This window comes from Mus pahari, unplaced genomic scaffold (genome assembly GCF_900095145.1).
Source record: "Mus pahari unplaced genomic scaffold, PAHARI_EIJ_v1.1 scaffold_11281_1, whole genome shotgun sequence".
Taxonomy (NCBI): Eukaryota; Metazoa; Chordata; class Mammalia; order Rodentia; family Muridae; genus Mus; species Mus pahari.
Genome location: NW_018393314.1, coordinates 1 through 14,889, shown reverse-complemented (window position 1 = coordinate 14,889; position 14,889 = coordinate 1). Strand labels below are relative to the sequence as shown.

The 14,889-nt window shown below is 38.4% G+C and overlaps 1 protein-coding gene across 1 annotated transcript in view; it reads left to right on the top strand.

The window, feature by feature from the left end:
• LOC110315465 (zinc finger protein 431-like) overlaps window positions 1–7,218 on the top strand; it is a 9,952-nt gene extending 2,734 nt beyond the window's left edge. The window contains exons 2-3 of the mRNA XM_029534740.1: window positions 6,771–6,897; window positions 7,085–7,218. Of these exons, the coding sequence (XP_029390600.1) occupies window positions 6,771–6,897; window positions 7,085–7,149 (192 nt within the window). The 3' untranslated portion in view covers window positions 7,150–7,218. The remainder of the gene's footprint in view (window positions 1–6,770; window positions 6,898–7,084) is intronic.
• The last annotated feature ends 7,671 nt before the right edge of the window (window positions 7,219–14,889 follow it).

Below are 14,889 nucleotides of genomic sequence, written 5' to 3'. Positions count from 1 at the left end.
TGGCTAGATTTGCAGTCTCCAGTCTGTATTTAAGTTGTTCAAGACCTAACCTGGAACCTGAACCTAAAAGAGACTTAAGAGTGGCAGCATATGTGGAATTCAAAATCCATCCTAATCTGGCCCCTCTTTTAGCCTTAATCAGTGTAGCTGGTCTTTGCTACTTTATGGTTTCTTCTTTTTCTCCACCCTTACTTCTTCCCCACCCTCCCCAGTTTTACCCCCTACCACCAGATAGTACAGAAACAAGGATGGAGGAGAAAGAGATCCTTGAATGTAATTTCTTTCCTTGTACTGAACTCCCCAGCATGAGTCAAACAGTCTCTGATGCAGGGAGCAAGGATTAAAGGTAGGAAATGCAGAAAGAAGATGCAAAGCCAAGAGTTGGATATAGGAGGACTGCTGGTTAGCACTGCTGCTGCAGCAGCCAACAGGAAACAGAGCCTTGAGTTTATTTTTTGTATTCTCTTTATACCCCTCAATACCGTAGAAAGCAAAGCTACAAGCTAACAGAAACGATTTCCTGAAATATACACAGAATATCTGTTCTTTTCTAGAGGTACTTCCCTTGAGCCTCAGGTGTACCTCCTCTTATAGTTCCATGCCTCAGGCTGGGAAACCTGCCAACAGACCCTGACCCACCTTGACTGCCTGGGGACTTAGAAAAATATGGTCAGTTCTAAGGCATAAACATAGTAGTCATGGAAGAAAAAAGGTGTTAATCAAGTTCCCTTGGTCACTGTATTCAGGGTATTATCAAGATGATGACAATATGACAAGATATGAGGAACATGTACCTCAGCTGTTTGTTTGTTTGTTTTCTTTTTTAGGGCTTACTTCCTTGTCCTAGCCTGGTGTCAAATATTGCCATTTTCCTATAAGAGGTACCAAGAGCTCTCCATACCTGGGAGAGTAGAAGATTCTACTAAAATACAAATTTACCATACTAGGGCTCTGTCTGCCCCTAGGGTGGGGTGGAATGGCCAAGCAGGGAAGGCCTGTGCTCTCTGAGTGATTTAATCTCTACTCCTCCTGTAGGAGAGCTGCTACTGTCTGTCCTCTGGGCAGCCTAGCAATCTGGGGAGCACCAGTGGGAGGAGCTTGCAGGTTCTTTCCATGTTCTCCTCTGATGCAGTTCATCAGAGAGCTGTGAGGGAGATCACAAGCCGTGCCATCGTGATTGGGGCAGCCACCAGGAAGAACAGGTTGACTAAGCAATCAGAGTCCATTCTGATTGGACTGTGATGGACTGAGAACCAGACTGTGTTTCTTTTGGTAGATGTGGTGACCTAGGCAAAGGGTCTTGGCCTCTAACCTGACTGAGTGTGGATTCCCTATGGAGGAGGAGGTTCTGTAGCTCTGGCCATAGGAAGCTGGGTTACCCATGGTCACACACAAGCAGTGCTTTTGATGTGTAGAAGACCAATTTCCACACTGAAAATCTGGTTTCTAGAAGTTCTGAACATTCCATTCTACATTCAGTTTTGTGCGATAAATTTTACAAATAGTTTAGAAGCTGAATGAGAGGAGGTTATGGGGATCCTCCTTCAGCAATATTTGATTAAAATCCTTTTACCTTTCCACTATCACCAGTCACAATGAGTGGAGTGATTCAGAGATATTCAGTTCCAGGGTCCAATAGGAGTTTCTGAGATGCAGAGGTTTCTTAAGTGTGCATGGTGGTATGCAGGTGGGTAGGGCAGATTCTACATCCTGTGCTATAACCCACGTGGCAGGAGGCAGACATTAAAACATTCTTCAACCTTGGTTTGTGTGTGAGCTCACTGGGGCTGGGTTTGTGTGAGATCACAAAGGTCATTATGTGCTATGGAGCCATAGCCCAGCTTTCTGATCACCTCCATACAGACAGAGCTCTAGAGCATTGTGACGCTGGATGTGAGGTCAGTAGTGTCTGGAGGGTCAGAAATGTACCAGTTAGGGGTCACTTGGAGTTATTTGTGTGGGACTTGTAAAGTCTGTGTTTACTCCATTTGTATACACATGCAATCATGGGTAATATTGGTCATGTTCACATTTTTCCTGTCTGAGTTTCCTTAGGTCTTTTGATTGAAATTTGACTATAATTTGGGGCTTATGTTCTTGGCTTTTTTCTCTAGATCTCATTATCTTTTCACAAATGCTGTAAAGTTTTGATTGTTGTAGCTCTGTGATAAATACAGAAGGAATTTACATTGTGTCATAATGTGTACTATTTCTTCATAATCCTAATGACAATTCTGAGGTTTTTCACATGGCAAATAGCTTTGGAATCAGTTTTCCCTTTAGGAGTTTTCTTTAGATTGTTTTGAATTAATGCTTAAAATTAAACATAACCAACATTCCCCCCCCAAGCTTTTTTTTTTTTTTTTGAAAACATCACCATAATGGTGGTATTTACAGTTGTAAATGTGTGAAACTTATACTGGTTTGAAATAATGTACAAAGCCATAGACAGAGGACTTTAGCATAGTCTTTAGTGACACTGCATACATTTTTAGTATCGCATAAATGACATCCCACTAAGTTTAACTTAACTGAGAAAACAAAAAGAGTGAAAATAAAACATTGTCCAGAATTGAACAGTGAATATGTATGTGGCACAGCTTTGTTAATTAGCAAACTATGATGGCAGTATGTTGGGATTTTCCATAGGTATCAACTAAAATTAGTTTAGACCATGTTGTGTTCTAGTTGATATAAAATTGCACATATTTAATATATGTATTCTGATACATTTGGACATAATACCTATACCCAAGCAACCCCATTCTATAGAGTTCTCATAAATGACAGAATTTCCATGAATCCCAGCAGCGGTCTCACTATAGATTCCATGCACTTGACGTTAGTGTTATAAAGAACAAGAATCCTCATGTTCATTGCAGTTGTATTCATGATAGTCTAAATATGAGAATTACCTCAGTGCTCATTTGTTGAGGACAAGCTGGGTGCCTCAAGGGGACCTTGTGCTAAAGGAACGAAGACAATAGCAATGGTTAAAGGATAAGTCCTTGTAAAGACTCTCTCAGTCAGAGCTATATTGGTCATAAAACGACACGAAATTACAGCTTAAGCATTATCAACCTATTTCTTTTTCCCATATAATTTCCATCTTTAGTGCACTCTTATTGTCAGATGGATATGAGAACTTAAACCATCTTCTCTACCTTGCAGGTAGCAATGGAAAATGAAGGGTGACCAAGCCAGATCAGTCAGTTAATAGTAATATCAAGGGAGGATGAGGACTGAAAAGAAGACTGCAATTAGACAACACTGTAACATGACTCCAGCCATTGCTGAGGTTGAAGCACCTTTTTAAAATTTTTTTGTTTTGTTTTGTTTTGTTTTTTTGAGACAGGGTTTCTCTGNATAGCCCTGGCTGTCCTGGAACTCACTCTGTAGACCAGGCTGGCCTCGAACTCAGAAATCTGCCTGCCTCTGCCTCCCAAGTGCTGGAATTAAAGGCATAGGCCACTACTGCCTGGCCAGATCATTGCTTTTAGGGGCTTAGCAGGATGACCAAGATAAAAGGAATGCCACACATTCCTTGGCTGAGTTTAACTGGAGCTTTGTATTAGCCCAAATGTATATATTACTTTCTGAGCCTAGTTCCATGTCCTAGCTCAATGTCAAATTCTGCCAAATTCCTACAGAAAGGCAAAAAGCACAGAATCTAGCTAAAGCAAACTCCTTCAAAGTGTTTTTCTAATGTTTATTTAGAACATTATGTGCAGAAGAGAAATGAACTATCAAGCTTTCTNTAGCAAGAGTTGTTGTAGATGGGAAGCAAATGTGGTATTATAGTATACTGTAAAAATGCAGAAAGTGGCTTTATTTGGATGGCATGAAAGCTTTCTGACTATGAGTCATGCTCCACGAAAAAGTAAAAATGAGTTTAAGAAGCAGACTGACTGTTTTGCTTGANTTTAAATTCTGATGATACATTACAATTGAACACACATGTAATAGTCTTAAATAACTGACTCAGCTCTTTGATGTCTCTGCATTAAGTAACTTAGATGGTAACACTTTCATTTTTGCTTTAGAGAATNTGTTTAAATATTTAACAATTTTATATATTGGTTTATTTATTTTTAATTGTACAAAATTGCTACATTATTATAATTAATATAGCAATTTTGTACAACATCATATATTCATTTTTATTGACTAAAACATTGTTTTTTTCTTGACAACAATAAAGAGTATTCTTTTGGAAAGAAATGAGAAGCTTTGTAATTTCACATTTCAAACTAGTGAAAGCTAACACAAGAAAAGAACTCCTTTTGTTTCCTACTTGATATATATTTCACATTGCTAAGAGCAAAACTTCTGATTTCACAGATGAACTTATCATGAAACTCCTGTGTCACAGGGTATTTGATCACAGTGTGACCGAGAGACTATCCCATTTACTCAGGGGTGGGGGGTTTGGGGGAAAAGTGTTTCTAATTGTGGTATGACTCAGCCCTTAGTACACATGTTTGCTAAAATGAAAATAAAGTTACTTTCAGAAGGAAGCACTCATTTTTGAAAGCAATGTCTAATTGGGTGGCTGACAAAATGATGAATCAGGAAAAGACCTGACAGAATAGGATATGCTCAACTCTCAAGAGAGAGGGAAGAGAGGCAACATAAGAGGAGGCAGCTCAGAGGGTGAGAGGAGGAGGCAGTTTTACCCGGAGAGTTTTACAGAGACAGGCTAAAGCTAGACACAAGTGAAGAACGAAGGAGCCAGAGAATGAGAATGCCAGAAGATGAGAACAGATTGCTAGAGCTCTTTTGAGGCCAAGCACAGCAATTCAGTCAGAAGTGAAAAAAACCTGGTTTGAATCGGTTACCATGAAGTGGAGTATGAGTCAGAACTGCTTAGTGAACCAACCAGTCAAAGTTCAGAAAGAAAGGGTGATTTTATTCAGCAGTTAAGTCTCAGATGCCCAAACATTCTACCTAGATAAGGTTGTAGAGAGGCTAAAATCTTTCAGGACTAGGTCAACATTGTGATAAGAAAGAAGTAAGCCTCCAGGATGATATTTTTACACTATTATGTGATGGTCACTGTCTACAAAATCAGAACGAGAACTGTATCTGTCACAATCATACTGTCTTCAGTATTTTGCTCTTCTTTGTTGATAATTGCTTCCCTTCTTTGCATTTTCATTTAAGCAGTATTATATTAATTTTTAAATTGAAGATGGATTTCCTTCCTGCACTCTTTCTAGCTACCCCCTCCCACTTCACCTATCCACCTCTCCCCAAGATCCAACACCCCCTTGCCCTGTTTCCTCTTCAAAAAGGAGCAGACCTCCAAGGGAAGACAGCCTAACAGGACAAAACAAGATGCAAAAAGATAAGGTGAAAGCCTTCTTATTGGACAAGGCAACCTGATAGGAGGTTTACCTACCTCTTTACCTAGCCTGTCTGGGGTTGTGAAGTACAGCTTGATTATTATTTACCTAATAGTTAATGTCTACGTATAAGTGAGTGCATGGCATGTTTGTCATTCTGGATGCGGGTTACCTCACTTAGGGTGTATTTTTGGTATTGTTTTGTTTTGTTTTTGGTAGTTGCATTCACTTGCCTGTAAACTCATGATGACATTTTTTTTTTTAAAACAGCTGAGTGATACTCCATTGTATCAATGTAAAACATTTTTTATTTATCCATTCTGCAGTTGAGGTACCTCTAGGTTGTTTCCAGTTTCTGGCTAGGATGAATAAATATGCTATGAACATAGTTGAGCAAATGTCCCTGTGGTAGGGAGGANCACCTTTTGGATAGATTCCACAAGCACTGTAGCTGGGNTTTGGGTAGATGNATTCTCAGTGTTCTGAGGAACCACNATTCTGAAGAAANACTNATTTCCAAAGTGGCTGTATTAGGTTACACTCCACAAGCAGTGGAGAGTTGTTCCCCTTTCTGCACATCTTTGCCAGCATGAGCTATCTCTTCTATTATTGATTTCAACCANTCTGACTTGTACAAGATAGATTCTCAAAGTAGTTTTGATTTACATTTCCCTGATGGCTAAGATGGTGATGATTTCATTAAGTACTAATCAACTTTTTGAGAGTCCTCTGTTGGGAATTCTCTGTTTAGACCTATACCCTATTTTTTAAAGGCCGGTGGCTTTTAATCCAGCACTTGGGAGGAAGAGGCAGGCGGATTTCTGAGTTCAATCGCCCTGCTTCATCCTTTTCTATCTGTTTAAAGATGCATCCCCTTTTAGTAAGATCTTGTTACTGTTACAGATTAAACTGCGAAACTTCAGGATTCTGGAAGATGAATAGAGAACTGGAATGAATGTGTAATTCTTTGTAGGAACACCAGTAAATACCTTTGAGTCCTATGTTGCTTGTTTATTTGATTGATTATTACAGGGGAAACAGGGTCTTCCTGAGTGCTGGGATTAAAGGCATGAACTAATATGCTCAGCTTGCTCATCTTCTTTTTGTAGTTAGTATTTGTTCACAATTTCTCTGATATGTGTTCAGTATTTCTCTCTCTCTCTCTCTCTCTCTCTCTCTCTCTCTGTTAATTAGCATTTCTCTTGCAACATAAATCCTACTCAAAGAACAAAAAAAAAAAATGACAGAATTGGACCTTGTTACTCAGTTTCCTTCTAAGATGACTTGGTATTACATTAGAACTTCTTAGTCATGAAATAAGTGTGGGAAACACCAGAATCATAGGAATATATTGTCAACGAAGCATACATTTACAGTGATGTCAGTATCATGGTTTCTGTTGTACACATGTATGGAATATTTTAGGATCCACTGACTTATGATGATGTGTATGTAAACTTCACTCGAGAAGAATGGGCTTTATTGAATCCTTCACAGAAGAATCTCTACAAAGATGTAATGTTGGAGACCTACAGGAACCTCAATGCTGTAGGTAAGACTGAATTTTCTTTCACTTTTTAAAATAAGGTAACAACTGTTTCCTTGTTGTTGGTGCTTTTCTGTAATTTCAATTGAGAATGAGGAAGAATGAGATGAATTAATCAGGTTTACTAAAGATAGTAACTTAAATTTGCCTAATTCCCAATAATATATCATAATTTTCTGATACTATATTTTAGGCTACAATTGGGAAGACAGTAATATTGAAGAACATTGTGAAAGTTCCAGAAGACATGGAAGGTAATTTTCATGTGCAAGTGCTATGAATTTGCCTCTGAAGAAATGTTCATGTGTCCTGGTACTATAAAAGAAAAGCAACAGTATAAAAAATTTTAAAAAAGCACTTCTTTAAGTATATTGATTATTAAATTTTAATAGGTATATCCTGTGTCTCAATGGATACAAGCCATGTGAGCATAGGGATAATGAAATAAGCAATGTACCTCTCTCCCAAAATAATTAATATATATATATATATATATATATATATATATATATAGTAGTTTACATTTAAGCAAACTTTCTCAGTGTAATATAAGTTTATAAATAGTTGCTTTTCCACCTTTAGTGGGAATATACCCATAAACTCATACTGTAGAAAATATATATGAGTACTAAGATTTTGGACCTTATTTTCTGTTTGTTCTCATTTACCTTGCTAATATAGTTTGAAAATTAAGTGTATTTCACAATATAGGAAATTTATATATATTCTCAGTATGGTAAAGCCCTGAGCCCTTCCATTTCTCTTAAAATTTGTGAAAAATCTCATACAGAAAAATCACTCAAGAAAAAAAAAAAAAAAAAAAAAAGTAAATTAACCAGAAAACTCTAAAAAAAAAATCTAAAGTAAAAAAAAAAAAAAAAAAAAAAAAGCAGGGTGGTGGTGCTGCATGCTTTTAATCGCAGCACTTGGGAGGCAGATGTGGGTGGATTTCTGCTTTTGAGGTCAGCCTGGTCTACAAAGTGAGTTCCAGGACAACCAGGGCTATACAGAGAAACCCTGTCTCGAAAAAAAAAAATTGATACTACAAACGTGAGCCATGTAATAATTTACCATTACAGGTATGGAAAGCAACCCATAATGAAGGGGAAACAAAGAATATAAACAGAGTGATAAAAATCTTAAGATGTGACTCCTCTTTACAATTGGTCCAAATTGTAAAATTAATTCCTCCAAATCAAAAGATTTATCGGTGGCTGGAGAGATGGCCCAATGGTTAAGAGCACTGACTGCTTTTCCAGAGGTCCTGAGTTCCATTCCCAGCAACCACAGGGTGGCTCACAGCCATCTGTCATGGGGTCTGATGCCCTCTTCTGGTGAGTCTGAAGACAGCGATATACTCACATGAATTAAACAAACAAACAAACAAATAAATAAATATAAAAAAAACAAGATTAATCGGTTTAGTGAATGTAGTGAAGCTTTCACATGTGCCAATTATCTTTGCAGGCATGAAAGAAGTCATACTGGAGAGAAACCCTATGAAAATACTCAGTGTGGTAAAGCCTTTGCATGTCGCAGTTATCCTAAAAGGCATGAAAGAATTCATACTGGAGTGAAACCCTATGAAGGCATTCAATATGGTGAAGCCTTTATTCATAACAGTAGTCTCCAAATATGTAAAATAATACATACAGGAGAGAAACGCTACAAATGCAATCAACGTGGAAAAGCCTATTCACGACACAGTATTCTACAAAGACATAAAAGAACACATATTGGAGAGAAACCCTATGAATGTAATCAATGTGGTAAAGCCTTTGGAAAACACTGTCATCTGAAAATACATATGATTATACATACTGGAGAGAAACATTACAAATGTGATCAATGTGGCAAAGCCTTTGCATTCCATAGTATGTTCCAAATACATAGAAGAACACATACTGGTGAGAAACCCTATAAATGTAATCAATGTGGTAAAGCCTTTGCAAAACACTGTCATCTCAAAACACATATGATGACACATACTGGAGAGAAACCTTACAAATGTGATCAATGTGGCAAAGCCTTTGCATTCCATAGTGCCATGCAAATGCATAAAAGAACACATACTGGAGAGAAACCCTATGAATGTAATCAATGTGGTAAAGCCTTTGCACAAAAAGGTTCTCTCAAAATACATATGATTACACATACTGGAGAGAAACCTTACAAATGTGATCAATGTGGTAAAGCCTTTGGATTCCATAGTGCCCTCCAAGTACATAAAAAAACACATACTGGAGTTAAACCTCACAAATGTAATGAATGTGGTAAAGCCTTTGCATATGAATGTTATCTACAAGTACATAAAAAAACACATACTGGAGAGAAACCATACAAATGTAATGAATGTGGTAAAGCCTTTGTTAAACACTGTCATCTCAAAACACATATGATGACACATACTGGACAGAAACCTTACAAATGTGATCAATGTGGTAAAGCCTTTGTATTCCATAATACCCTCCAAGCACATAAAAGAACACATACTGGAGAGAGACCCTATGAATGTAATCAATGTGGTAAAGCTTTTGCACACCGTGGTCATTTCCAAGAACATAAAAGAATACATACTGGAGAGAAACCTTACAAATGTGATCAATGTGGTAAAGCCTTTGTAGGTCAGAATTATCTTAAGAGACATGAAAGAGTTCATACTGGAGAGAAACCTTACAAATGTAATGAATGTGGTAAAGCCTTTGGGCGTAACACCAGTCTCCGTACACATACAGCAACACATACTGGATTGAAACCTTATGAATGTAAGCAATGTAGTAGATCCTTTGTCTTTCATAGTCAACTTCAAAAACATGAAAGAATTCATGCTAGAGAGAAACCTTACAAGTGTGATCAATGTAGTAAAGCCTTTGCATATGAATGTTATTTACAAGTACATAAAAAAAGACATGCTGGAGAGAAACCTTACAAATGTAATCAATGTGGTAAAGCCTTTGTGGATCAGAGTAATCATAAAAGACATGAAAGAGTTCATACTGGAGAGAAACCTTACAAATGTAAGCACTGTAGTAAATTCTTTGCCTCTTGTACTCAACTTCGAAAACATGAAAGAATTCATACTGGAGAGAAACCTTACAAATGTAAGCAATGTAGTAAATCCTTTGCCTCTCATGATCGACTTCAAAACCATGAAAGAATTCATACTGGAGAGAAACCTTACAAATGTAATGAATGTGGTAAAGCCTTTGCATGTGAAAGTTATTTACAAGCACATAAAAAAACGCATACTGGAGAGAAACCTTACAAATGTAATGAATGTAGTAAAGCCTTTGCACGAAACAGTCATCTCAAACTGCATAAAATAACACATACTGGAGAGAAACCCTATGAATGTAATCAATGTGGTAAAGCATTTGCACAACCCAGTAATCTCAAAGTACATAAAATAACACATACCAGAGAGAAACCTTACGAATGTGATCAGTGTGGTAAAGGCTTTACATTCCATCATGCCTTCCAAGTACATAAAAGAACACATACTGGAGAGAAGCCCTATGAATGTGAGCAATGTGGCAAAGCCTTTGCAGATCAAGGTTATTTGCAAGTACATAAAAGAATACATACTGGAGAGAAACCTTACAAATGTGATCAATGTGGTAAAGCCTTTGTAGGTTCAAGTGATCTTAAAAGACATGAAAGAATTCATACTGGAAGAGAAACCTTACAAATATAATCAATGTGGTAAAGCCTTCGCATACCATTGTCATCGACGAATGCATAAAAGAACACATACTATAGAGTAACCCTATAAATATAACCAATGTGGTAAAGCCTTTACAGTGATCTTGAAAGGTGTGGTGGATTAAATATACTTGGCCCATGACAAGTGGCAGAATTAGAAGTATGACCTTTCTGGAGTAGATGTGGTGTTTGAGAAAGTATGTCACTGTGGGGGTGGACCTTAAGATCCTATGCTTAAGCTCCACCCAGGGCAGAAGAGTCTTCTGGCTTCTGATCAAGATGTAGAACTCTTGTCTCCTCCAGCACCATGTCTGCTTGGACACTGCCATTCTTTTCGCCTTGATGATAATAAGACTGAACCTCTGAATCTGGACCCAATTAAATGTCCTTTATAAGAGTTGCCTTGGTCATGGTGTCTTTTCACAGCAATAAAACGCAAATTAAGACAAACAGCATAAAAGATACCACACTGGGGCTGGTGAGATGGCTCAGCAGGTAAGAGCACTCACTGTTTTTCCAAAGGTCCTGAGTTCAAATCTCAACAACCACATGGAGGCTTACAACCACCCGTAATGAGATCTGACACCCTCTTCTGTACATCTGAAGATAGCTACAGTGTACTTATGAATAATAATAAATAAATCTTAAAAAGAAAATGATACCACACTGGAGATAAACTGACAAGTAGATAGTTCTCTGCATGTTTGGTAAATAACATGTTTTAAATAGTCTCTTTTTCCTCATCTATATTCTACATCTCTTCCTTTGCATTTTTCCCACTTGAGGACAGTGATGTATTTGAAAGAATCTTACATATAGTCCTGAATAGACTTGAATTAAAAAATCCTCCTACCTCTGTCTCTTGAAGGCTGAGATTATAGGTGTGTACATCATGCCTAGGTTTTTCAAGCAGAAATCCATGGATGTGGAACCCTGAGCTAGAAAATAATTGTCTAATCTTTGGAAAATTGCTAAGGCGAGGACAGTGTTGAGGAGTAGACCTAGAGAGTACAGTCATGCCTCCACTTCTGTTAGCTCCTGGAATCCCACTACTATAGGGACATGGAGTAAGCCTAGGAATTAGTTATGAAGCAGCCTTGTTTCACTTGAGACAATAAGAGGCACCAGATGACTAGACCAAGATGACCAAGATGACTAGAGATTAAAGCACAGTAAAGACCTTCTCAAGCCAGACAAGGACTCCAGGAGATGCTCTAACAGATTCAATGATCCTTTCCAGCGAGGACCAACTGCATTGTGTTCGGAGGTGTAAGAGGGTTCCAAGGTGCTTCCCACTAGCTTCACTTAGTGTTTATTTTAGTTAAGCTCTAGTGTTTATTTAAACCCAGACACTCATTTAATAGAATACACTATCTTTAACATTCATGTGAAACTCTTTCTAGGCCATTGTCCATGTCCAAAGAGCATCAGAACATGGTATCTGCTGCTGATATCTTGAAGCAATTCCAGAAAGATCGCTGTTATGTGATTCTTTTAAAATATTTAATTCCAAGCTTCTTCAGAATTTTGAAGGTTCATAGGAAGAACACATAATGACCAGAGTGCAGCATGGCATTATGTGCTCTAATTTGTTTAATCTTGATTCAATGTCAACTCTGCATTCTAAAGAACAGAGACAAAGGAAGAGACCTGAGGACATTTGAGCAAACTGTTTACTTAAAGTATTTCTAGTCTTGAAGTCATACCTGCCCAGAAACATTCAATAAGTACTTTCTCCACTCTGCCTCCCTCCTCCCTGGACAGTGGCTAACAATCACACACATTTTCCTTCTACCTGTGAGAGTCTGAATGAAAATGCCCCACATAGACCTATACGGAGTGGCACTATTACCAGATGAGACCTTTTTGGAGGAAAATTTTCACTGTGGGGTTGGCTTTGAGATTCAAATGATCAAGCCAGGCCTACTTGCTCCCTTTTACTTTTTGATGCCTGCTAATCCAGATGTGGAAGTCTCAGCTATCTCTCCAGCACCATGTCTGCCTGCATGCCATTGTGCTTCCCAACGTGATGATGATGGAGTACACCTATGAACTGTAAGCCAGCCCTAACTAAATATTTTCCTTTATAAGAGTTGCTATGTCCATGGTGTCTCTTCATGACATTAGAAACCCCACCTAAGGTACTACCCATTTTATATTGGGGACCTTAGTTAGCTTTTCCTAGGATCCAAACTGAGGGTTTGGGAAAGTTCTGAGTGCAGGAGGGCCTCCTACCTGCTCCTTTATTTTATGAGACAGAGAGTATTACTATATAATTCATGCTGGCCTCCAGTTTGCAATCCTGCCTCTACCTCTTGATTGCCGTTTTCATAGGTATTCAGCATTGCACCTAGTTAGACTCACAGACTTCACTCTGGAAACATAGTTTCTAAAGAATCAGGAAATGCGTTGAGATAAGTAAAATAGATCAGTCCTTCTTTGTATGTATTTCCAATATTTAACTGGCTCAATGTCTCAACTCAAAGATTCTTAGTGTTAGGAAATTGTGAGGTGAGAAAAAGTTAGTGCAGGCACATTGACAGCCATAAGAACTGACACCTTGGTAGACTGAGTAGTAGCTGACAGCCAGTCCTACCATTAGCCATCCTTCACATTATAGCTGTTTTGTGCGGAAGCCAATAACCCCAGAGATCCTGAAGTATATTTAATTAACATTGAAAATTGCTAACATTTATTGAAATCTACATGCCAGGACTTGTGTCCTATGCTTTATAGGGATTATCTCATTGTAGAAATATTCCCATAGGTAGGAAACAGCTTTAATTAAATATATTTTGGGACTTAAGCTTTAGTTGGTTGTAAATTGCACATATATGGAAAACACGCTTACTAAGGACCTTTTGATTAAATGAGGCTTCCATGTTCTCCTTTTGGAATGTGTGTGTGCCACAAGCATAATAACTCTGGTAACTTGGTTCTGTATGTAAGTTTGAAATGCATGATGAGACTCCAGTGAAATAGCACCAAGCCTTATATATGTCTTTTTTCTGTGCATGAATGTGTTGGGGTCTCCCAGCTCTCTGTTGCCACCAGACCACCTGCAGTTATCCCCCAAGTCTACCTTACTGTTTATACTAATCACTGTCCTTAAAAGCCCCGCCCCCTGCAGGCACTAAAATCCAGTCAGTAACCTTCGGATCCACCAGAGCAGGTCTAACGTTGCTGTGTCTCCACCACCTTCAGAGAGGACCCATTTGATGTCCCAGGAAACAACTCCACCTGTGCCCTGATCCTTGGACCCACCTATGCCTACCGACATTCATCTGTGCCCTGATCCTTGGCCCCACCCACGGACATTCACCTGTGCCTTCAAAGACTGGGGGTTGGGGACTGGGGTTTTTTCCCACACTATATAAACTGAGTTCCTACATTAAACTTTGAGCCTCGATCAAAATATATTTGTCCTGGCTTCCAAATTTCTCTCGAACATTCCATTTCAGCCCAGCCTGCCTCTCAGGATGAACCCAGACCGGATTAAAGTGAGTTTTGCTGCAGGCAGAAACTCACATGAATGTTGATGATAACCTATAGCCTTTAAATTAAACACAATAACAGGTTAACAGCAATGTTTAACTGTATGTTCCAGTTGAAGAAATGTCTTAAAGGCTTGCCTACACCCCAGTCTTATGGAACATTTTTAAGTTGAAGTTCTCTCCTCTGATGTGACTCCAGTTTGTGTCAAAATTGACATAAAACTAGCCAGAACATAAATGTTGACCAAAAAAATTTCTGAAGAATAAACTGATAATGAAAATCTGGGGGCTGACTCAGTAGTTCAGAGAACAGACTGCTCTTCCAGAGGTCCTGAGTTCAAATCCCACAACCACACAATAACTCATAACCATCTATAATGGGATCCAATGCTGCCTTCTGGTGGCACAGCCTGGTCTACAGAGTGATCTCCAGGACAGCCAGGGCTATACAGAGAAACTCTGTCTCGAAAAGCCAAACAAACAAACACAAACAAACAAAACAAAACAAAAAACATTCCTGAATTGAACAATGAATATGTGTGACACAGGATTGTGTATTAGCAATAAATTCTAACAGCAGTAGGTTGGGATTTCCCATAGATATCAACTAAAATTAGTTTAGACCATGTTGTGTTATAGTTGTTATAAAATTGAACATATTTAATATATGTATTCTGATACATTTGGACATAATACCTACAGCCAAACAACCGCATTCGACCGAGATGTCATAAAAGTTACAGAATTGCCATGGATCCCAGCCTTCTTCCCAGTATACCTTCCATGCACTTGAAATTAGTTT